The sequence below is a fragment of the Hypomesus nipponensis genome, chromosome 3 (assembly GCF_054491055.1).
Source record: "Hypomesus nipponensis isolate SF chromosome 3, ASM5449105v1, whole genome shotgun sequence".
NCBI lineage: Eukaryota > Metazoa > Chordata > Actinopteri > Osmeriformes > Osmeridae > Hypomesus > Hypomesus nipponensis.
The window spans coordinates 17,908,359-17,931,349 of NC_140363.1; the positions used below are offsets into that span (position 1 = coordinate 17,908,359).

At 53.6% G+C, this 22,991-nt stretch overlaps 1 protein-coding gene across 5 annotated transcripts; it reads left to right on the plus strand.

The window, feature by feature from the left end:
- Positions 1 to 123: 123 nt before the first annotated feature.
- ktn1 (kinectin 1) lies at positions 124 to 22,598 on the plus strand. Of its 5 annotated transcripts, none has more exons than XM_084681273.1 (36): positions 124 to 332; positions 6,072 to 6,700; positions 6,917 to 7,084; positions 7,185 to 7,301; positions 7,455 to 7,579; positions 7,702 to 7,806; positions 8,185 to 8,316; positions 8,412 to 8,518; positions 8,685 to 8,817; positions 9,386 to 9,482; positions 9,626 to 9,810; positions 9,907 to 9,975; positions 10,131 to 10,168; positions 10,735 to 10,825; positions 11,116 to 11,184; positions 11,353 to 11,390; positions 11,529 to 11,619; positions 11,797 to 11,865; positions 11,957 to 11,994; positions 12,363 to 12,453; positions 12,626 to 12,735; positions 12,857 to 13,085; positions 13,179 to 13,222; positions 13,323 to 13,413; positions 15,334 to 15,420; positions 16,943 to 17,032; positions 17,152 to 17,250; positions 17,565 to 17,654; positions 18,195 to 18,287; positions 18,375 to 18,443; positions 18,544 to 18,627; positions 19,278 to 19,361; positions 20,397 to 20,480; positions 21,064 to 21,156; positions 21,331 to 21,441; positions 21,571 to 22,598. In XM_084681273.1, the coding sequence occupies exons 2-36, from the start codon at positions 6,073 to 6,075 to the stop codon at positions 21,598 to 21,600; spliced, it is 3,879 nt and encodes a 1,292-aa protein (XP_084537399.1). In that variant the 5' UTR covers positions 124 to 332; position 6,072; the 3' UTR covers positions 21,601 to 22,598. The 5 variants fall into 5 exon arrangements, with proteins under 5 accessions (XP_084537399.1, XP_084537406.1, XP_084537416.1 ...); XM_084681280.1 differs by having other exon boundaries at positions 13,182 to 13,222; XM_084681290.1 differs by lacking the exon at positions 19,278 to 19,361.
- Positions 22,599 to 22,991: the final 393 nt, after the last annotated feature.

Consider the following 22,991-nt stretch of genomic DNA (forward strand, 5'->3'; position numbering starts at 1 on the left):
GAAAAGTATAATTTTATTTTTGTACGAAAATGATGTTTTACAATAATAATAATTTGATGGGTGTGGCCGTGTGGACCCGGAACACCCACTCTTCCTCGCCCACATCCAGCGTGAGCCCCCTCCCTCCGTTCAGTCCCCTCCCTAGCTTTGTACGAGAACGGCCGTCTCACGGCCCGCCCCCGCGTAACCGAAACACAAGACAGACGGACATAGCAGGAGGTTGGAGGAGCTGCTTTGGGAACTTGAGCCGCTGCTATCTACAGCAGAGGAAACGTCTCATTTTGTATTCCCTTGGTAGCTACATAGCTAACCGCAACAATATAAGACGTCAGGTACGTGGACTAGCGACACTCTTGACAGTTTACATGTAGCTCAACTAATGTTTGCTAACAATTTGAGTCTTTGCCAAACCATTCATCTAGCTAGCTAGCTAGGCCTGGCACTAGCCTTCAAGGCCATGCCGGAAAATTGGAACGTAAGACACAGATTTAAAGGGAGGGGAGAAGAAGGCTGGGTCATTGCTTTAAGCGAGGTATTTCGTTGAATTGCCTTTCCATTGTGCTTTTCAATGGAAAGTTCCTCTTTTATTAGACGTTTACTGTCTTGACTATTGGCACCATTAGCGACACAACGCATGCCTTCACATCGCTGCAAAATGGGGGCTTGTGTCTGTCATTATGTATGTTCTTGTCAGTGATACTAGCCCACTGACAGCTAGCTGTTGCTAGCTATCCCCGTACATGCCGTGATGGTCTTGGTACCATTAGTGGTCAGAAGAAGCTCTTTGGGTACTTACTGTACAGGTTAGCCTGCTACTAGTGCTAGCTCAAGCTGTGTGAAGCTAGCTCGACGTTAAACGATTGTATTAACCCAAATTGTCTGTCTAGCTATCTTGCATTTAGTCGTAAATGACATTGGCAGGCTATGTAGCGAAAGTTCGTGAAGTTTGACTTTTTGTGTTATTCTCCGGAATATAAATTTGATAGCCCGACACGGGCTTGCTAGTAAGCTATCGACATGTGCACCCGTTTAAATAAAGACTTGACATCGGCGGCTAGCTAGCCATTAGTAATAGTATTAGTAGCAAGCCAAGCATGGTATGCATGGTGTGTGCATAGCACAGAAAATTGTCAATTGTTTTGTTTTTATGTGGGTGTGCTTTGGTTGGCAACATCCCAAATAACGTGATTCGGAAAGACAAACATTTTTTGAGCATGACTTTAACACAGTATGCAACTTATCCACAGAATGCACGCATGATGGAGTGGTCCTTGTCGTTAACTAGTTTCTAAAGTATCTTTTTAAAACTTTGCCCCTTGCTGTTGTCATCTGTAACTTTTTAACAAGGCGATTCAAAGATGGTGTTCTATTGTTGATCAAAGTAAAATTGGTGACATGGGTCATCCTCACAAATAATTTCCTCAAAGCAAAAGATACGTTCCTTGCGTCCACTTCCTTCGCCTTCGCAGCAGAACGCCGTTTGAACGGTGACACATGACAAAAAAACCGTAGTTCTCAGCGCTGGCAAGGGCAAGAGTCTTCATTTGGAATCTGCTCACGCCTACGGTTATAATTTCTGCCGTCTTTACCTCAGAATGGACCTTCCTTCCATACAACATCAGAGTACACAATAGCTTGGTAGTAAGGTGGTTATTCAGTGCAGACGTTATTGCGTACATAGTTTCTTTTATTAAACTTCTTTGAGGACAGCTCGTGGCCAGCTACGCTATTGCTTGAGGCCTGTTGCAGGTATGGTGCGAGGAGATGGTTTTATCCACACTGGGCTGAGCTACTGTTCTACAAGCCAACTGCTGCGCTTAGGAGCAGTGTGAGATATCAACTCCCACACTGCAGTGAACTTCATGGCTCAACCTGGATATTGAGGGGGTTCGCCGTTTTCTTACAGGTGTGGCCTGTTAACTATCTCTCTTCTCGTTGGCTAGTTATGAGTTGTGACAGGTTTGTTCCTGAATGTCTAAACTCATCCACAAGGTCACTTTGGAGAAACGTTAGCTCCATATCCATGTTGATGGTACGTGCTGCGCTTTGGCTTGTGTAAACAGTCGACACGTTGTCCCCAACACGGATGAATCTCACACGTCAGGCTTTCACTTGTCTTTGGAATGGGTGTTTAAAAAAAAAAAAAAACCAGGATCTCCTACTTGTGTCCCCAGCCACAGCATGAGTTATGGGCAGCCAAGTGGTTCAGATTCCGGGGAGCCACTGGTCCGAGAAAGCATTGTCTCTGTCTTGTTTCAATGCTGGGACTGGACTCTCTGGCTGCACCGGGTAACACTTGCAGCCTTCCCTCCGAGGCAGAAAGCAATATTGCGGGCATAACATGAACCACCCCACCCATCCTGTCCAACACGGACCTCTGTTCATGCCCTGGGTCTCGCGTTCTCAACTCTGATTGTCCAAAGTAGGGCGTTACCCTGGTGTTACTGATGTTGAGTAAATAGCCCAGGAAGACTCCCCTCTCTGTGTTGTCGCTGAGAGCGCTAGGGCTAGCGCCTATTGCTAATCCTTGTTTGCTTTTGCACCCGTTTATGTAGACCTGTGTGGTTGCTTTGTGTCTGCAACCTTGTATTCTCAGCGTGAATCTGCCCCCTGTATAGGCCCCACCAAACGGTCATGTTGCAACCTCGCTCTTCGTGTTATTCGGCAAGTTCACTGCATAGTTTATCTTTCACACGCCTTAAAATGTTCTCTTCCTTCTTTCTATTCTTCTTTTTAACCCTCTGTTGATCCTACCAATGTGGACATAGACCTAAAGGGAGGCAGCAGATGTTACTCAACTGAGAAAGGTGTTATCACTGTTCATTCTATGGAAATCTATAGCACCTAAGCGGACAATCTCCTCGCTGCTTGCAACGATTGCACCCTTGTAACGTACGGTGCCCTTAGGAATGTTCCTCCAAGCCTATAACCACACCACTGGTCTTGCAAGGCCTGTCACACTGAACATTCCTATATATATAGATAGATAGATATAGCTATATAGATATATAAAAAAAAAATATATATATATATATAATATTTTTTTACTCCAGACAACATACAATGAAGTCCCTTTTCTGCTTGACAAGAGCCTGGTCAGAGAATGTTTGCTGGCTCAGCGAAGACATTCTCTTGTCGCTGAGAGGAGCTGCTTTGTCGTTGTGGAATTTCCAAAGCTTCAAAGTCATTTCGCACAATTAGCTACTGAGCTAATGCTATGATGTGTATTCAATACCCTTCCTTCTAGTTCCTCCCTGAAGTGTGTGTGTGTGTGTGTGTGTGTCAGGGAGTGAGTGTGTGTGTATGCCGTGTGTGTCAGACCTGAAGTAATGAGGTGTTTATGAGCCCGTGTTCAAACGGTGAGAGCCAGCTTGTTGGGCGAGAGAGAGAGAGGCACTGCAGCAGAAAGTTATTCTTAAATGTATTATCATGGGTAATCCGCTTAATCCAAATTACCTCAGAGGCCCGGTATAGGAGCCCAAGCTTCCTCAGCTCCTGCTGACATCACTGGCACTGCAGAGCAGGAGGCTCTTATCAGCACGGTCAACCCCCGCGTGGTGGAGCACCACGGTGCGCTCACAACGACCCGGCGCTGCACTGACCGAATGACCGTTAAACATTTGTCGAAAGGAGATAAAGAGATGATGATTTAGGAGTCAGTCCTGGGCTCTGGGTGCTCACATGGCTAGTGAATGTTCAATTCTCACCAGCCACTCAGTCGATTACCATATCCGTTTTGGCTGGTTAGTGTAGAGAACGTACTAGCCTCCTGTGTGTTTTACCAGCATTTGGCTGGAGGATGCTGCTTATTTTGTGCCCTGTCTGTACTCCAGTCATACTAACCTGTCTGTCCTCCAGTCATACTAACCTGTCTGTCCTCCAGTCATACTAACCTGTCTGTCCTCCAGTCATACTAACCTGTCTGTCCTCCAGTCATACTAACGTGTCTGTACTCCAGTCATACTAACGTGTCTGTACTCCAGTCATACTAACCTGTCTGTCCTCCAGTCATATTAACCTGTCTGTCCTCCAGTCATACTAACCTGTCTGTACTCCAGTCATACTAACCTGTCTGTCCTCCAGTCATACTAACCTGTCTGTCCTCCAGTCATACTAACCTGTCTGTCCTCCAGTCATACTAACCTGTCTGTCCTCCAGTCATACTAACCTGTCTGTCCTCCAGTCATACTAACCTGTCTGTCCTCCAGTCATATTAACCTGTCTGTCCTCCAGTCATACTAACCTGTCTGTCCTCCAGTCATACTAACCTGTCTGTCCTCCAGTCATACTAACCTGTCTGTCCTCCAGTCATACTAACCTGTCTGTCCTCCAGTCATACTAACCTGTCTGTCCTCCAGTCATACTAACGTGTCTGTACTCCAGTCATACTAACGTGTCTGTACTCCAGTCATACTAACCTGTCTGTCCTCCAGTCATATTAACCTGTCTGTCCTCCAGTCATACTAACCTGTCTGTACTCCAGTCATACTAACCTGTCTGTCCTCCAGTCATACTAACCTGTCTGTCCTCCAGTCATACTAACCTGTCTGTACTCCAGTCATACTAACCTGTCTGTCCTCCAGTCATACTAACCTGTCTGTCCTCCAGTCATACTAACCTGTCTGTCCTCCAGTCATATTAACCTGTCTGTCCTCCAGTCATACTAACCTGTCTGTCCTCCAGTCATACTAACCTGTCTGTCCTCCAGTCATACTAACCTGTCTGTCCTCCAGTCATACTAACCTGTCTGTCCTCCAGTCATACTAACCTGTCTGTCCTCCAGTCATACTAACCTGTCTGTCCTCCAGTCATACTAACCTGTCTGTCCTCCAGTCATACTAACCTGTCTGTCCTCCAGTCATACTAACCTGTCTGTCCTCCAGTCATATTAACCTCGCCCTGTTCCAGGGACTGTGAGTATCCACAGGGAGCGTGGTGTCAGAGACGTAAGGATGAATATTCCTTACAGCGACTGACATGCCCTGGTGAACATATGTGAGCCTCCACAGCCGCTGGTACCGCGGTCGCTGGTGGGGAAGGTGGGTGTAGGGTTCAGGCTAGGGTTCAGTCTGACTGGGCAGGAAGAGGCCTGTGATGGAAGGAGAAAGCTGTCTTGATCTTATCAGGCCTCTCACCAGGCCTGGGTGAATGTGCAGCTGCAGCACGGGGTGACATTAACACCTGGGTGTATTTTTGCCCCTCGCAAAGCCCCTCCAGTTTGAGTTTAGAATGTCATGGCGCCCTGAGAAAGGGGAGCGATCGCTCAGGAGCTTGTCAAACCAGGAGGATGCGGGGGTGGGGTGGGGGGGGGGGGGTGTCCTGTAGTACCGGTTTACTGAATGTTGTACTCGATCATTAGCCAGGCAGGGTGAGCTAGGCTAGCCCAGGGCTCTGTATGGGTGGTGTTACTCTGTGACCAGGGTGCTGGAGGCTAATGGGATCATATCACAGGGAAGAGCGATGACACGGCAGAGGGAAGGGCAGGATACAGAGCGGTCCTGAATCTACCTCGCTCATCCACAGGCACGGAGAGAGAGAGACTGAGAGAGACACGTGGTGCTCTCGCTCCTCTAGTATGTAGAGGTGCCGTCTCATAGCGAGGGGGGGGAAAGTGGAGTTCTCTCTGGTAACACAGGTGTTCATGTCTGACTCATGAAGCCTGAGGCAGAGTTCTTAATCTTGGGAATGGTTTGGCGTAATTCCCTTCACTGTACTACCACGCCACATGTGGGATTGTGCTCTTGGGGGACTCCAGCAGAGCTGGAAGGCCCGGGTCTTGACGTTAACGTGCTAGATAACGGAGTGAAGCTAAAAACGGCATCCTGCTGTTGAGGAGGGCATCCCTTGTTGAGCGGCGCCTCACCACGGTTCTCCCCCGTCTTCTCCCAGTTGTCCTGAGAGTTTCTCCTGGCCTTCCCGAGGGGTGAGGTGTGTTGAGGGGCAGTTTCATGGACGTTTGTGGAGCCCTCTGTGACATTGGTTGTAAAAAGGGCCATAGAAATCGAACTTGATTCGATTTCCTGCCGTGACACTGACGCCCTCCCCCTCCCGTTTGCTCCTCTCCCGTGCAGGATGGCGATGGACCTCTACGACTCCCAGTACCTGCTGGTCCTGGCCCCCTCCCTGGTCATCGCCCTCATGTTCCTCTTCTTCTGGCTCTTCATGAAGGAGACGTCCTACGATGAGGTGCTCGCCCGGCAGAAACGCGACCTCAAGCTGCCGGCCTCCAGACCTGAAACTCGCAAGAAAGGAGACAAGAAGAAGAGCAAGAAGAGGGAGGCTGGAGGGGGAGGAGGAGGGGGAGGAGAGTCAGAGGAGGATCTGAGGGACTTCGAGGTGGGCGACACCGCCAATGGCTCCGCCCTGGAGGAGGAGGAGGAGCCCGTGGCCCCGCCCAGCCCGGCCCCCGCCCCCCTGGCTGCCCCTTTGGAGCCCCCCTCAGGGCTGAAGGAGAGGAAGAAGAAGGAGAAGAAGCAGCAGGCAGCCGCCGCCAAAGCAGCAGCAGCCGCCGTCGCCGCGGCCAGCGCCCCTGAGGAGCCGGAGGTGAACGGGTCGAAGGCAGCGGGCCGCAGGGCGGAGACGCCCGTGGCTGTCAGCAAGCAGCATAGCCCCACCCCGCCCCAGCCTGACGAGCACGCCCAGACGCCCCCCCCGCCCGCTGGGAAGAAGAAGGAGAAGAAGAAGCAGAAGGCTGAGGCTGGTGAGTGGACATTGTTCTGTGTGTGTGTGTGTCCTGTGGTCATGAGAGAAAGGAGCCAATAAGAAGACAAGGAATTACCAACTAACCACGAGCACATCGGCAACACCCGAATATTAACATATTCAAAAGGGGCTACAGATACAAATGTCCGCATTATGAATGAATGAATGTCCGCATCATCAGTGGTCAACTGCTCTCCCACCTGCTTCTGTCCAGTGGAGGAGAGCCAGCCCGAGACTAAGGTGGCCCCGGCCCCCACCCCGGCCCCAGCCAAGAAGGAGGCTCCAGTTGTGGCCGAGACCAAGGCCCAGGATGGTGCCCCCCCACCCACCACCACCACGGGCAAGAAGAAGAACTCTGCCAAGAAGCAGAAGACTGAAAATGGTGAGAAATGTGTGTGTGTGTGTGTGTATGTGTGTGCAGCTGTTGATGGTGAGGCAGTAGAGAGAGGCGGTGTTGTTAACTGACTCACTGCCTCCACCAGCCCCCGTTGATGATGCCCAGACTGACTCTGCCGCCCCAGCCAATCACCAGGCAGGACACAACGACGACGTCCCCTCCAAGGGGAGTGGCAGGAAGCAGAAGATGGAGGCTGATAAAGGTGAGACATCGTGTTATCGTCCTACATGATGATGGTGTCATTCTTCAGCTTGTGAGTAAGGCCTTATTTCTAGCCCTGTGAAGTTGTCTCAATCCCTGTATTACTGGGTCTATCATGTCGCTGTGTGTGTGTGTGTGTGTGTGTTCTCTACAGAGAACTCTGAGGTGAAGCTGAAGGAGCTGCTGGCTGGGCTGGGAGGCCTGACGGAGGCCGAGGTGGTCAGCGTGGTGGCTGTGCTGAGGGAGAAGAGCCCCAACGCCCTGGAGGCCTGGCACAAGGTAGGACCAGGCCCCTCCAGGGCCCCCAGGGGCCAGGGAAAGGAAAGACTGTGGTCGGTCAAGTCATATCCCGCCCCCCCTCCGTCCTGTTATCAAACCGTGTCTTCCTCTGTCCTCCTCAGTCCACCGTCAAGGCCGACCCTTCAGCCCAGGAGAAGGACAGACTTCTCAACACCCTGCAGGAAGAAGCCTCCATAGCCAAGGACAAGGTCAAGCAGCTCAGCCAGGTACCGCACCCCTCCTCTACCCCTTCTCCTCGTTGCTACCGACCTACGTCACACAAGTTGTCCACCCGGACTTAAAGGTCCAGTCTTCTCAGACATGAATTAAGCCTTGTCCTAAAGTAAGAGGAAAAATTCAACGGGCATCTCCCGTGTCTGGGGAAAACGGGTGGCTGTGCCTGTCCCCGTCATGTGACCCGTGGCTGTCCCCGTCATGTGACCCGTGGCTGTCCCCGTCATGTGACCCGTGGCTGTCCCTGTCATGTGACCCGTGGCTGTCCCTGTCATGTGACCCGTGGCTGTCCCTGTCATGTGACCCGTGGCTGTCCCTGTCATGTGACCCGTGGCTGTCCCTGTCATGTGACCCGTGGCTGTCCCTGTCAGGAGCTGCAGCTGGAGAAGCAGAAGAGCGTCCGGGCCGAGGCTGTGGTGAGGGAGCACCGCGGGGCCCTGGAGAAGGAGATGAACGTCATGCAGGCCAAGGCCCAGGGCAGCTACCAGGACATGCAGATGAAGGTGACCTCCTGTCTCAGCTCTGAGGAGAGGTGCAGTGCAACGCCTGCAGCGCTGTTACCTTGCAGAGACTGACGTGTGTGTGTGTGTGTGTGTAGTTCCAGCAGGTGAGAGAGCAGCTGGACAGTCAGATCAGCCGTCTGCAGCAGGAGAACAAAATCCTGAGAGATGCTGTGAGCTCAGCCACCAATCAGATGGAGAACAAGTGAGTCACATGACCCCCCCCCCCCCCCTGCCTTGTTTATCAGACTGCTGTCCAGAGCCTCTGGCCACACATCAAGAGCTCGCAGGTTCAAATCCTTCTCAATTGAACCCCACCGTCCCAGCTGTGGTTACTGGGTGTAACTGGTGTGGTTTCTCCTGACGGGCAGGCAGTCTGCGGAGCTGAACAACCTGCGCTCCGAGTACTCCGGCCTTATGAAGGAGCTGGCAGAGAGCTCCAGCAAGCTGCAGCAGGAGGAACACCAGAGGAAGTCCCTGGAGGTCAACTACAAGCAGGCAGAGGTCTGGCCCACTACTGCCTCCGAGCACATCACATGACTCATATGTTTGTTATGGATGTATTCATGGCGGTGAGATGGGAGGGTGGTCGGGAGGGAGGTGGGGGGAGGGAGGGAGGAAGGGTTATAGAAGAGCACGGAAGCAGGGGATTGTCGCTTCAGGAAGTGTAGGCTGTCGGAGTCTTTGTGCTCAGCAAAAGCACCACTTCCTCCAGCAGCAGTGGGCCTGTGTGTTCCATACCTTTTGGGTGTGCTGTGACTGTTTGGAGTGAGGGCTGGGGTGGAGGGCCGGGGTGGAGATAGGGGCTGGGGGGAGGGCCGGGGTGGAGATAGGGGCTGGGGTGGAGGGCTGGGGTGGAGGGCCGGGGTGGAGATAGGGGCTGGGGTGGAGGGCTGGGGTGGAGGGCCGGGGTGGAGATAGGGGCTGGGGTGGAGGGCCGGGGTGGAGATAGGGGCTGGGGTGGAGGGCTGGGGGGAGGGTTGGGGTGAGGGCTGGGTGGGGTGGGGAGGGCTGGGGGAGTGCTGGGGGGAGACCAGGCGCTGTATCATGACTGTATGGTTCCTGTGGTCAGGCTCAGCTGCAGGATACGAAGCGTCGCTGGGACGAGCTGCAGAACTACCTCCACGGAGTGAACTCTGACAAGCAGGCGCTGCAGGCTGCCAAGCAAGGTGAGGCAGGCTCCATCTTCCCCTCCACCCTCACCTCCACCCTGACAGAGGAGAAGCAGAGAACCCAGGCTTCCAATCAGGTGGTGACCATGTGTCGGTGGCTTTTATCCAGCGTCTGTGTGTGTGTCTGTGTGTGTTCCCAGAGCTGCAGAACCAGCTGCTGGCCGTGGAGACGGAGATGAACAACAAGAACCAGGAGATCCTGACTCTGCACAGCAGCCTGACCGACACCATGGTGTCCAAGGAGCAGATGGAGCAGAAGGTGTTGCAGCTGCTGGAGGCGTCCCAGCACAGAGTCCCAGACGACGCCCTGCAGGGCCAGCTCCAGGTGGGCAGGGGGAGCGCGGCCCAGGGCCCCTCTCACACCAGCACTCACACCTACCATGTTGTTTATATGATGAGGGTTTGGTTTGTTTCATGACAGGAGCTCCTCAGTGAAAACAAGGGACTCCAAGTCCAGGTTGAGGCATTGCAGGCCCAGGTCAACTCCCAGGTATGTAGAGCAGAGAGACAGGTGTGAGAGAAAGGTGTGTGTGTGTGTGAGGTAGTATGAGGTGTGTGTGTGAGGTGTGTGTGTGTGTGTGTGTGTGTGTGTGTGTGTGTGTGTGTGTATGAGGTGGTGACTCCTGTGTCTCCTCTGTCCTGCAGGCTGCTCACGTCTCCCACTTTGAGGAGCTCCAGAAGCTGTAAGTTGAACCTCTGAGACAGCCTCCCTCCCTCCCTGAGACAGCCTCCCTCTCTCCCTCCCTCTCTGAGACAGCCTCCCTCTCTCCCTCCCTCTCTGAGACAGCCTCCCTCTCTCCCTCCCTCTCTGAGACAGCCTCCCTCCCTCCCTCTCTGAGACAGCCTCCCTCCCTCCCTCTCTGAGACAGCCTCCCTCCCTCCCTCCCTCCCTCTCTGAGACAGCCTCCCTCCCTCCCTCCCTCTCTGAGACAGCCTCCCTCCCTCCCTCCCTCTCTGAGACAGCCTCCCTCCCTCCCTCCCTCTCTGAGACAGCCTCCCTCCCTCCCTCCCTCTCTGAGACAGCCTCCCTCCCTCCCTCTCTGAGACAGCCTCCCTCCCTCCCTCCCTCTGAGACAGCCTCCATCCCTCTCTGAGACAGCCTCCATCCCTCTCTGAGACAGCCTCCCTCCCTCCCTCTCTGAGACAGCCTCCCTCCCTCTCTGAGACAGCCTCCATCCCTCCCTCTCTGAGACAGCCTCCCTCCCTCTTTTGCCCGGCTCCTGATGTGTGTGTGTGTGTGTTTGTTCAGGCTGGCTGAGAAGGAGCAGCAGAGGAAGAGTTTGGAGGACTCCCTCAATGCTGAGAGAAGCAGTGGGGCGAGCAGAGAGACCAACATGCAGGTACAACACCTGTACCCCCCCCCCCCCCTCTGGCTGTCTCTCTCTCTCTGTGTGTGTCTCTCTCTCTGTGTCTTTCTCTTTCTGTCTGTCTGTGTGTCTCTCTCTTTCTGTCTCTGTCTCTCTCTCTCAGACCTTTGGTCGTGATGCACATTCCTGATGTAATGAGCCGTGCAGAGCCTCCATAAAGCAGAGATTCACTTGTGGTTTTAAATGCCAGTTTGATGTTTTGTGGGACATGGTGAACTTCAGAAAGCTTGATTTCCCCCATGTCCCTCCCTCTCTGCTCTCAGGCGATGCACAATGAGAACTTGTCACTGAAAGCAGACCTCCAGAATCTGCAGGCTCAGATTTCTGACCAGGTCAGAGTGGAAACTGCTTTCTACAACATTAACCTTTTCAGCCATCGACCCCCTCAGAATGCACATCTTGTAACACCTTCTATATCTCTGTCTCTCCTCCCTCCCTCTCGCTCTCCCTCCTTTCTCTCGCGCTCTCTCTCTCTCCCTCTCTCTATTGCTCTCTCCCAGACTGCCTCTCATTTGGCTTTCGACCAGTTCCAGAAGAGGTGTGTGAGAAAAGAGCACATCAAACACGAGGGGGGGAGGAGGAGGAGGAGGGGGGGTGATCTTCTGCTTTTAGTCAGCATTGTAAACACTATGCCCCTACTTTCTCCCTGCGTCATCCCCATGCCTCTCCCCCACAGCGTCCAGGAGCGAGAAGAGAACATCAAGACTGTGGAGGACCTGCTGAAGGCCGGCCTGATTGAGGTGGCCAACAAGGAGGAGGAGCTAAAGGTGAGCAGGAGCGTCGGGATTGGCCGAGCAGAGGGAAGGGATAGCTGCGGCTGCCAATCAGACTGTCACAAAGCGTCCACGCTGCAGCAAAGCCTTACTGAGATCAGCTGTCTGCGGACACGGCGGTGAATTGATCTCCCAGAACCAAAAGCTTCAAAGTGCTGTGTGTTGTTGCAGGCTGTGAGAGTGGAGAGCAAGGCTCTGAAACAAGAACTGGAGGCTCTGAGGCTCCAGATACCTGAACAGGTAGGAGAGCTGCGTCCCGTGTTCCTGACCTCTGACCTTGCTGTGATGTAGCTCTGCTTCCTGCTCACTCTGTCCCCTTCTCTCCCTCCAGTCCTCGTCCGACTCCATCGTGGACGAGTTGCAGAGCAAGTAAGTTCCTGAGCTGGAGCACACAGCTTTTTGTTGTAGCTAAAACTTTGTCGGGTTTTGTGTGACGATCTTGAGGAGTGATTGTGTGGTGTTGTGTTTAAGGATGAGGGCTATAACAGTGTGGTGCTGTGTTTAAGGATGAGGGCTAACGGTGTGGTGCTGTGTTTAAGGATGAGGGCTAACAGTGTGGTGCTGTGTTTAAGGATGAGGGCTAACAGTGTGGTGCTGTGTTTAAGGATGAGGGCTAACGGTGTGGTGCTGTGTTTAAGGATGAGGGCTAACAGTGTGGTGCTGTGTTTAAGGATGAGGGCTAACAGTGTGGTGCTGTGTTTAAGGATGAGGGCTAACAGTGTGGTGCTGTGTTTAAGGATGCAAGAGAGGGAAGATCAGATCCAGGTTCTGGAGGACAGCCTTCAGACAGCTCTGGACAGCAACTCCACCAGGCAGAAGGCTGTGGAGGTGTGTTCCCTTCCAGGCTCCACCGCACCAACACTCACCCTGCTGGATGGAGCTCCCAGCTTCACTGACATGTTTGGATTGTGAACTATGTGCCGCACGAAATCAAGGAATTCGTTTTTTGTGCTGTCCGAAGCAGCACAAGTGTATGACTGTGTGTGTGTGTGTGTTCCAGGTCCTAGAGCAGCAGGTTGCAGCACTGCAGTCAGAGGCGGGTCAGCTGAAACAGCAGCAGGCTGAAGAGACCAGCTCCTCCTCCTCCAGAGACCTGGAACTGCAGGCCCAGTGAGTCCTACCACGCACACATTCCTCCGCGCACACACCAGAATTCCCTCTCCTACCCACACACCCAACCCCCTCCGTCTCCAAGTTGTGAGACGTGAACCTTGCTTCTCCTGTGCTGCAGGCTGGCCTCCAGGGAGCAGAAGGTGCAGAGTCTGCAGGCTGAGCTGGAGGGCAGAGCGGCGGAGCTGGAGGGCAGAGCGGCAGAGCTGGAGGGCAGAGCGGCGGAGCTGGAGGGCAGAGCGGCGGAGCTGGAGGGCAGAGAGGCGGAGCTGGAGGGCAGAGCCAGGGAGATGAGCGACAAGGAAGAGCAGCTACAACAGCAGCTTCAACTGCAGCTGCAGCAGCAACAGGTAATGAACAGAGGCTTCACTGTTCAACTTCATGTCAGGATAAGAGAAAAATTACATGACATACATTTGTTTGTTATGCCCTTGCCCCTAAAGCAGGAGTCCCAGACAGAAGCTCCTAGCTCGGAGATGCTGATTGCGTGAGTACTGGATCATCTCCCAGAACTTGTTTTGCTCACCTTGTTTTACTGTCCCTCTGGGGGTGTTGGCAGTTTCCTGACGTGGTCTTGCCCCCCCCAGGTTGGCGGAGAGGGAGAAGCAGGTGTCCGGCCTGCAGGCTGAACTGGAGGAGCTGAGAGACTCTCTGGAGCTCCACAGGAAGAAGAACAACGTACGTCCTCCCCGGCTCCTCCACCTTGACCCCCCCCAGCCTCCCCCCAGCCTCCCCCCTCCGCCTTCACCCCCAGCCTCACCCCCTGCCTCCCTTCACCCCCTGCCTCCCTTCACCCCCAGCCTCACCCCCAGCCTCACCCCCTGCCTCCCTCCCCCCAGCCTCACCCCCAGCCTCACCCCCTGCCTCCCTCCCCCCAGCCTCACCCCCAGCCTCACCCCCTGCCTCCCTCCCCCCCCAGCCTCACCCCCAGCCTCACCCCCTGCCTCCCTTCACCCCCAGCCTCACCCCCAGCCTCACCCCCTGCCTCCCTTCACCCCCAGCCTCACCCCCAGCCTCACCCCCTGCCTCCCTCCCCCCAGCCTCACCCCCAGCCTCACCCCCTGCCTCCCTCCCCCCAGCCTCACCCCCAGCCTCACCCCCTGCCTCCCTCCCCCCCCAGCCTCACCCCCAGCCTCACCCCCTGCCTCCCTCCCCCCCCCAGCCTCACCCCCAGCCTCACCCCCTGCCTCCCTCCCCCCCAGCCTCACCCCCTGCCTCACCCCCTGCCTCCCTCCCCCCCAGCCTCACCCCCAGCCTCACCCCCTGCCTCCCTTCACCCCCAGCCTCACCCCCTGCCTCCCTTCACCCCCAGCCTCACCCCCAGCCTCACCCCCTGCCTCCCTCCCCCCCCAGCCTCACCCCCAGCCTCACCCCCTGCCTCCCTCCCCCCCCAGCCTCACCCCCAGCCTCACCCCCTGCCTCCCTCCCCCCCCAGCCTCACCCCCAGCCTCACCCCCTGCCTCCCTTCACCCCCAGCCTCACCCCCAGCCTCACCCCCTGCCTCCCTTCACCCCCAGCCTCACCCCCAGCCTCACCCCCTGCCTCCCTCCCCCCAGCCTCACCCCCAGCCTCACCCCCTGCCTCCCTCCCCCCCAGCCTCACCCCCAGCCTCACCCCCTGCCTCCCTCCCCCCCCAGCCTCACCCCCAGCCTCACCCCCTGCCTCCCTCCCCCCCCAGCCTCACCCCCAGCCTCACCCCCTGCCTCCCTCCCCCCCCACCTCACCCCCTGCCTCCCTCCCCCCCCCCACCTCACCCCCTGCCTCCCTTCACCCCCAGCCTCACCCCCTGCCTCCCTCCCCCCAGCCTCACCCCCAGCCTCACCCCCGTGCATCCAGTGTCCTGTGTTTCTCTGGCTGCCTCGTCTCAGCCTCTGGCTGCCTCGTCTCAGCCTCTGGCTGCCTCGTCTCAGCCTCTTGCTGCCTCGTCTCAGCCTCTGGCTGCCTCGTCTCAGCCTCTTGCTGCCTCGTCTCAGCCTCTTGCTGCCTCGTCTCAGCCTCTTGCTGCCTCTTGCTTGACCTCCTGTGGACCCAGATCCAGACGGGGGGATAGTTTCTGACATGGAGAAGTGTCTCCTTTAACATGTGTAGTTTAGTTCTTTTGGCCCAATTGAGCGTAATGTTACATTTTAAGATGTGAGGTCTGAATCAGGCTGTGCCCGTGAATGCGTGTGCCTGCGTGCATGTCTGGGCGTGTGGAGACTTCAGGGCATAACAGCAATCACGTCTTCCCACCTTGTTGATGAGGTGTATAATTAATTGAAGTAGATGTCATTTTCTCCGGCCACTCGCACTTGATTCTGTTCTGTAATGCGTTGTGGCTGAATCCTGTCGTCAAGCAGAGGATTTCGTCACTCAGGAAAAATCCTGATTATTGTCGTACACACTTCCTCCTTTGACCCTGTGGTAGTGGTCCAGGTGGGCAGATGTAGTGTCTGACCTGACCAAGCCAAAAAGCCTGTTTTATCCCCCACCAACCGAGAGCGGCAGATGAAGTATCTCTCCAGCTCCCTGTCCTCCTTCTGTAGATAGTGTTTTTGGGTCACGGGCTCCTGTTCCCTGAGGCTGAGCTGAAAGTGGTGTCTCTCTGAAACTAAGCAGGAGCTTCGGAAGAAAAACTGGAGTGCTATGGAGGCTCTGGCTGCTACTGAGGCCATGCTGCAGGGGAAACTCAGCAAGACCGCCAAGGTTCGAAACCCCCCCTCCCCTCCCAGTCTGCTTCACTCTAGACTCAAGTCTGATGCATCTCTATTTCCTCCCCCCCCCTTGCAATTTTTTTTTCTCCATAATCAGCAAGTGAGATTGTTACATCCTTCATACAAATGCTGCATACTCATTCCAACCTCTTCCACCCCCCCCTCATGCCGTATCTTAAACATTTGGCAGTTTGTAAAGCTGTTGTGCTTCAGTGTATTATCCCCCTCCCCCCCTCCCTCAGGACTCTAACTAATTAGTTTGGATTGGAACCTAGCGCTACTTAATTTGTGTTCTGCTTGCTAAGACGCAGCTCAAGAATCCATCAGCCTTTTAACAGACTCATTGGACTGCTATACCACCCAGCAGTTACTCCAAGCCCACGACTAAGATTAGAAACTGACATTTGGAAATGAGTGTGCAGTGCATTTACAACAAGTTTCACCTAGATTGTCATTAGTTTGAGATTCATGACGTCCATTAGCTGTTTGGCTCCCTGTGGCATCATGTGACTCATACATTACCTGTCGTCCAATCGAGCATGCGTGCCATCTTGCTTTGTGATCTACATACCATCATCAGCACTGCTATGATCAATATGCCGTCTGTTCAGTTCAACTGTCTTTCACAATCACCTTATGGTCCAGAGAGAGATCTTTTTAAACATCCTTTCTGTATGTATATAATCCTTCAGAGCTAAATGCTGTGGGCTGATAATGGTCAGTGGCGTCAGGTTTGATTGGTGGTGTGTAAGTGTCATGTGTTGTAATGATGATCTGAGCTGTGTGGTTGAGGGTGCTCTGCCCCAGTGCAGGGACACTAGCCTGTAGATGTTGAGGCTTCCACGCAGCTGTTAACCTCTTCAGAGTTTCTCAGACCAGCCAGGCCCAGCCTTATGTACATGTTGAGCTGGATGTCTCGAGGTAGCATCAGGTGAAGAATTAGACACTTAGCATTTCTGTGGTGGAGAGGTGTATTTTTGCTGCAGCCCCTCGTCGCCGCCACACACACACACACACACACACAGAGCAGGGTACAGTCTGAACTATGTCACAGCTGTTCCTAGCTGTCCAGCTACAGTAGCAGAGGAAGCTCTTCTGGTCACTGACTGGGAGTTCCTCAACACCTGTTGTACCCCATCAGGAAACACACACACACACACCACAGTGTTAATATGTAGAGAGCTGGAGGTGACAGCTGGCTGCTGATCCAAGGTGTGGAGGTGACTGGGTCAGGGTACTACAGGAGGGGCTGGGCTGGAGGGCTGGGGGTCTGGAGGGCTGGGCAGGGAGCTGGGGGTCTGGGCTGGAGGGCTGGGCTGGGCTGGAGGGCTGGGCCTAGTTCCCAGAACACAGATGATGCAAATGTTTTTCTGAGGGCTGAATCCCAGTCTGAGAGGAGATTTTGGTCAGATGTCCGAAATGAGGGAGTGTTCTGTGTCAGTTGGTATTAAATCTCCCCTGTGCTCCTTCTCTCCCTCTCTTCCCTCTCTCCATCATCCTCCTCTCCCCTGCAGGAGAGCCAGACAGGTCTGGATTCAGCCCAGGCGGAGTGCAGAGAGGTTCTCCACAGACTGCTGCCCCACGTCCCTCTGCCCACCCAACAGGCAAGCTGAGTCACAAGGCCTCCCCATTGTCTCCGACCCCCAACCACACCTCCCTTCTCCTGTTCCTCCATGGCCCTCTGATGTGACTATTCATCCCTCTTTTCTCCTCTTCCTCTCAGGACCACCAGGAATGGCTGCAGAGGTTTGAGAGTGCGGCGTCCGAGGTTCTTGCAGCGGAGGCCAGCCCTGCTCCTGCTCCAGGAGCAGAGGAGTTCACGGTGAGCTAGCGACCCGCTGCGCTCTCCCTCGCGTCTCCTATGACGTGTCTCGTTCAGCTGCCTCCTCCTGGCTCCACCATGGTGGCCTCACCTCTGCTGTGTGGGAGTCAGATGGCTGAGCGGTGAGGCAGTCGGGCTAGTAATCAGAAGGTTGCCGGATCGATGCCCCCGCTGTGCCAAATTACGTTGTGTCCTTGTGCAAGGCACTTCACCCTACTTGCCTCGAGGGGAATGTCTCTGTACTTACTGTAAGTTGCTCTGGATAAGAGTGTCTGCTAAATGACTAAATGTAAAATGTGTTGTGGGTTCTCCAGGGCCTGGCTGACAAGCTGAAGGAGTCCGAGGAGGCCCAGAAGGTTCTTCAGAAAGATTGTGAGACGTACAAGAAGGTTTTGGCAGAGACGGTGAGATACGGGGGGGGGGGACTGTTTTTTGTCTTGAGCGGAAGGCTGTTTTGTGTGAGTGTAAGGGGTGTTTTGTCAACCTTTCTAAACTTTTTTTGTAAAATATTTGTAAAACCTTTAGAAAGTTCTCTTTTTTTTTTTCTCTTTTCAAAAGTGTTTCAACCAACTAAAAAAAAAAAGTTTTTCACACAGTAAAAGGATAAACAGTGCTAGCTTTGTAGACTAGCTTACGTCTCATATCCAGGAAATGGAAAAAAAGGGTGCCATGTCAAGAAATAATATCAAATACAGATTAAAACTAAAGTAACAAGCCTGGCTTGTACAGATACATGTAAGGTGTGAAAGTAAAAAGTTGTCATAAAAATAAACGGTAAAGTACTGAAACCAGAAAAACCTAAAAGTATTTGTACATGGTTACTTCCCATCTCTGGTGTTTTGTGTCAGAGAGGAAGGGGTGTTTTGTGTCAGAGAGGAAGGGTGTTTTGTAGGGTGTTTTGTGTCCTGGACGGGACAGAGGTGTAATACCCGCTGTGTCCACAGGAGGGCATCCTGCAGCGCCTGCAGAGCAGCGTGGAGCAGGAAGAGTCTCGCTGGAAGGTGAAGCTGGAACTGGGGCAGGTGGAGCTGAAAGAGGTCAGAGCCAGAGAGAGTCCTGCTCTTCAGAGTGATGCAACAACAGGTTTACACACTCAACCCCCCCCCCCTTCCTGTCTTTTTCAGATGAGTCTGAAAGTCACAACACTGGAACAGGAAGTGGAAAGACTGAGCGATGTTGGAGAGCTGGAAAACGTAGGTCCTCGCAAAACTCACTGGATCATCACACACACACACGCAGTTCACAGTGCTGTGATGCAGTGGGCTGTATTTGTATTGACGTGGTCTTCCTCAGGTGAGACGAGACAAGCAGCACCTGGAGGCAGAGCTAGAGCGGGCGGAGCGAGAGAGCGCCACCTATGTGACGGAGGTCCGAGAGGTGAGCGGCCCCACGTCCTGACTCCTCCCTGTGATGTCACAGTGGGTGATGTCATAATGTTGTAGTAATTCTGTGATGTCATAGTGGCATAGTAGTAGTGCTTCTGTGATGTCATAGTGAGTGACATCATAATGGTATAGTAGTAGTGATTTTGTGGAGGGTTGTGTATGTAGTGTTTGTCTGTGTGGTGTATTCCATGTTTCCACATGGAGGGACATGACTTTCTCACATTTCATTAGGTGATTGTTTTACGATCATATGCATAGGTTTTACACTTCACGTAGTAACTTGGACCTTATCTGCCACATCAACACAAATGCATGCATGCTTGTTGGACGATAATTACATTTATGACAGTTACACACAATAATAAGGCTCCATTTCTGGGCTTGTTTCAGTGCACATATTAACTAGGCCTCATCAAGAGTGAAAACATTTGTAATCATGGTGTCATAGAGACAACATCTACAGCTATGTGTGTTCAGTAATATGTCCCCTGAAGTGAAGAAACTGCTGGACCCCCCTAGCTGGGCCCCCAAGCTGCCTGGGTACTTGCTGTTAGCTACCCTCCTCCACCACCACGTAGCGTCTCCCTGGACTCGACTTCACACACGCCCCCGTGATAAACATCATCTCAAACTTCATTTCAGCTCAAAGATCTGTTGACTGAATTGCAGAGCAAACTTGATGGCTCTTATACAGAGGCTGTCAGGCAGAATGAGGAGCTGACCTTGGTAAGCCATCCCCCTCCCCCCTTCCTGCCCTCTCTCCTCCCCCTTCTCCCTTCTCTCCTCCCCCCATCCTCCCCCTTCTCTCCTCTCCCCCTCCCCCCTTCCTGCCCTCCCTCCTCCCCCCATCATCCCCCCTCCTCCCCTTCCCCCATCATCCCCCCTCCTCCCCTTCCCCCATCATCCTCCCTCCCCCCATCATCCCCCCTCCTCCCCTTCCCCCATCATCCTCCCTCCCCCATCCCCCTCCCCCATATAGGTAGAGCTCGTTCCAGCCTCCCTATCCTCAGGTTTCACCACCAGGCCTCTCCAGACCTCCTTACACACCTACTAGAACAAGCATCCACAACCCCAGACCTCAACGCCGCGCACACACACACAGTCAGGACCAGGGAGACTTCTCCGGAACGTCCCTGCATTCTTAACCTTTTTTTAAAGAACGATCCTGTCGAGACACGAGCAGAATGTGGAGTTGTGGATGGTTGACGTGTTGAAACTGATGCTAACAAAACTGGCTGAGGCACTCTTCTACTGGCTACTGTTGAGTTCCTCCTCTCACCCGTAACAAACAGCTCCACACCTAACAGGCTTTCTGAAAACACTGCTGCTCCTACAAAGGCTTCATGGTGGTGGGATTCAATTCCTGTTCACTTCAGCAACTGTTCTTCACCTTGTGACTGCAAACATACTTAAGATTTATTCCATCTTCCTTGGTACACACACACACACCTGTCTTTCGTCTCTGTCTCTTCTCATGCCACCGCTCTTATTGTCCTGTAACGCTCTTTGTTTTGGTCGTTACCTAGTGCAACACTGGTTCCATTGTCAGTGCATATTTACCGTCAAAAAGAAGAAATGCAGTTTCAACATTGCAAGTTTCAGACTTGCAATGTTTTTAGATCTTTAGGACAAAACCAGTCTGCCGTCTGCAAATGAAAGATCCTCTCCTGACATTTGACTTGCACCTTGGTGTGTATGGAAATGTCAACAGTCAGTAGGAGGCTATTGTGTCCAATGTATAAGATACGTGTGTGTGTGCAGCTGAAGACCCAGCTGACGGAGACTCTGTCCAAGCTGGAGGCGGAGGAGAGCGAGAGGCAGAAGGTGGCAGGTGACCTCTATAAGGTAAGACACCCAGCCAGACTGCATCCTCACCCACACACCGGGACGTCTCCTCCTCACCCACACACCGGGACGTCTCCTCCTCACCCACACACCGGGACGTCTCCTCCTCACCCACACACCGGGACGTCTCCTCCTCACCCACACACCGGGACGTCTCCTCCTCACCCACACACCGGGACGTTTCCTCCTCACCCACACACCGGGACGTCTCCTCCTCACCCACACACCGGGACGTCTCCTCCTCACCCACACACCGGGACGTCTCCTCCTCACCCACACACCGGGACGTCTCCTCCTCACCCACACACCGGGACGTCTCCTCCTCACCCACACACCGGGACGTCTCCTCCTCACCCACACACCGGGACGTCTCCTCCTCACCCACACACCGGGACGTCTCCTCCTCACCCACACACCGGGACGTCTCCTCCGCACCCACACACCGGGACGTCTCCTCCTCACCCACACACCGGGACGTCTCCTCCTCACCCACACACGGGGACGTCTCCTCCTCACCCACACACCGGGACGTCTCCTCCGCACCCACACACGGGGACGTCTCTCTGACGGTCTCTCCCTCCAGGCCCAGCAGTCCCTGGACCTGATCCAGGAGGAGATCTTCAAGGAGACGGGCCAGGGGGACCTGATCGAGAACGACAACTTCTCATCCCAGAGGGTAGGACCTCCCTCCTGCACTCCTCTCCTCCTTTCTTCCTCCTCTCCTCTTTCTTTCTTCTCCTTCCTCCTCTACTCATTGCTCATACTGTAATCATTATGCTTTGGCAGAATTAACAAATGTAAATAAAGCCTTTTAACACAAAAAAATGCTATTCCCCCCCCCCCTCCCCAGGAGGAGATGGACAGGAAGGAGAAAGTGACTGCGGGGCTGAACCAGACAGTGAGGGATCTGCAGCACCTGCTCCAGTCTGTCAACCGTCAGCTCACCAAGAGACATGAGGGGGTAGGCCTCCATACAGGGGACGGGTTATCTCTGCCCCCCCCCCCCTCCCCTTCCTCTGATAGCGACTACATTATCTTGTGTTGTACATGTAGAACTGATTCCTCTGTGCTTCCTCCTTCTGACCTACAGGAGACGGACAAAGACTCTCCAGAGTTATAGGAGGGGTGGAGCCCCCCTGGACCCCCCACATCAGCACGACCACCCCCCCCCCCCTCCTGCTGCTTCAGCTGTACAGTGGGAAGCCTCCTTTTGGCCCTCTATCCCAACGCACACTCCGCCTCCACCCATCTCATCTGCTCTGGCCTCAACCTCTACCTCCACCTCTTCTCCCAGCCTCCCCGTCTGGCCTCCACCCCTGGCCTCCCCCTCCAGCCAGGGTCAGGCAGGCAGAGGCCCCAACTCTCTGGACCCCAGACCAGACCTCGCTGCCTCCACAGGGGGCCCCCCTGGAGCTCCTCTCCCCCTGGAGCACAGACGGCGCAGCTTCAAGGCTCCTCCCTCCCTCCCTCCCTCCCTGCCGTTTAGTACACTCCTCCTGCTTTTGTCGACGGAAAATCTTTTGAATACAGCAGTAGTTTTCATCTGTAGTTTTCTTTGTCAAGAGGGAAAATTAATTTCCTTAATCACTAAATGAACTTTGGGGTTTTCCAACCTTTTTTAAGTTAAAGAGTAAATGATGTATTGTTTAAACGTACCTGTTAGGACCTGCTGGCCTCGGTGTCGATGAGCTCGCATTCAGACTGGTCACACGTGTGGATGCATTCATGACTCATAGATCCATACATTGTGTTGGCTGAGTTTCGGGTGGGTTAGGGGAGGGGGGGGGGGGGTTGGGGTGTGTCCCAGCATGAATGAGGGGTCACTAAGTAACTGTAACCATGGAGATGCATAGAGTACGTGTATGCGTGTTGAAATCCTGCTCCAGTAAGAGAGGAGGTCATGTGGCCCGTGAGGTCATGTGGCCCGTTTGGAGCAGCAGAATGCCAGGCCTACAGTGTAGAGGTTTTTAATCCTACTGTAACTACTCTAGGAATAGGCGTCCCATATCATCTGTAATCAACACTTGCTATATATTGTTGCTGATTTCATTAACACTGAATATTTCATTCTTTTTGTAACAGGTGACCGTTAATAAAAGGGATGCTTGATGAATCTGACGGATGCATCGTTGTTGTTTTGCTAACTGTCTTGTGTCATCCACTGAATCTGAATCAAGTTTAATCGGCAAGTTAGTGCACACCAACATGAAATATACTATGGTGGGCTGGTGCAGGCAGTAAACATAAACATATAGAATCTTGCAAAAGTGCGTTCAGTCTTTAAATATGCAATATTTTATGACAAAATACTGACAACTGTACAGTATAAAATGGTACTAAAGTCAAACTAAACATTGACGGTATACAGCTCAACTGCACTTGATTTTCTTATGCACTTCACTCTTCTTACCTCTGGGAGGCGCCCCTGTACCAAGTCTTGTCTCGAGACTGTAAATGAAGTGCAAGCAGGAAGGCTTTTGAGGGAATAAGTTGCATGATTGAGAACATGAT

Bases quoted from the DNA above. Each gene is read 5' to 3' on its own strand.
- ktn1 (XM_084681273.1), top strand. From the start codon at position 6,073: ATGGCGATGGACCTCTACGACTCCCAGTACCTGCTGGTCCTGGCCCCC. The intron at 11,185-11,352 runs GTCAGAGTGGAA...GCTCTCTCCCAG, and splicing joins AGGCTCAGATTTCTGACCAG to ACTGCCTCTCATTTGGCTTT. The intron at 21,157-21,330 runs GTAGGACCTCCC...CCCCCTCCCCAG, and splicing joins ACAACTTCTCATCCCAGAGG to GAGGAGATGGACAGGAAGGA.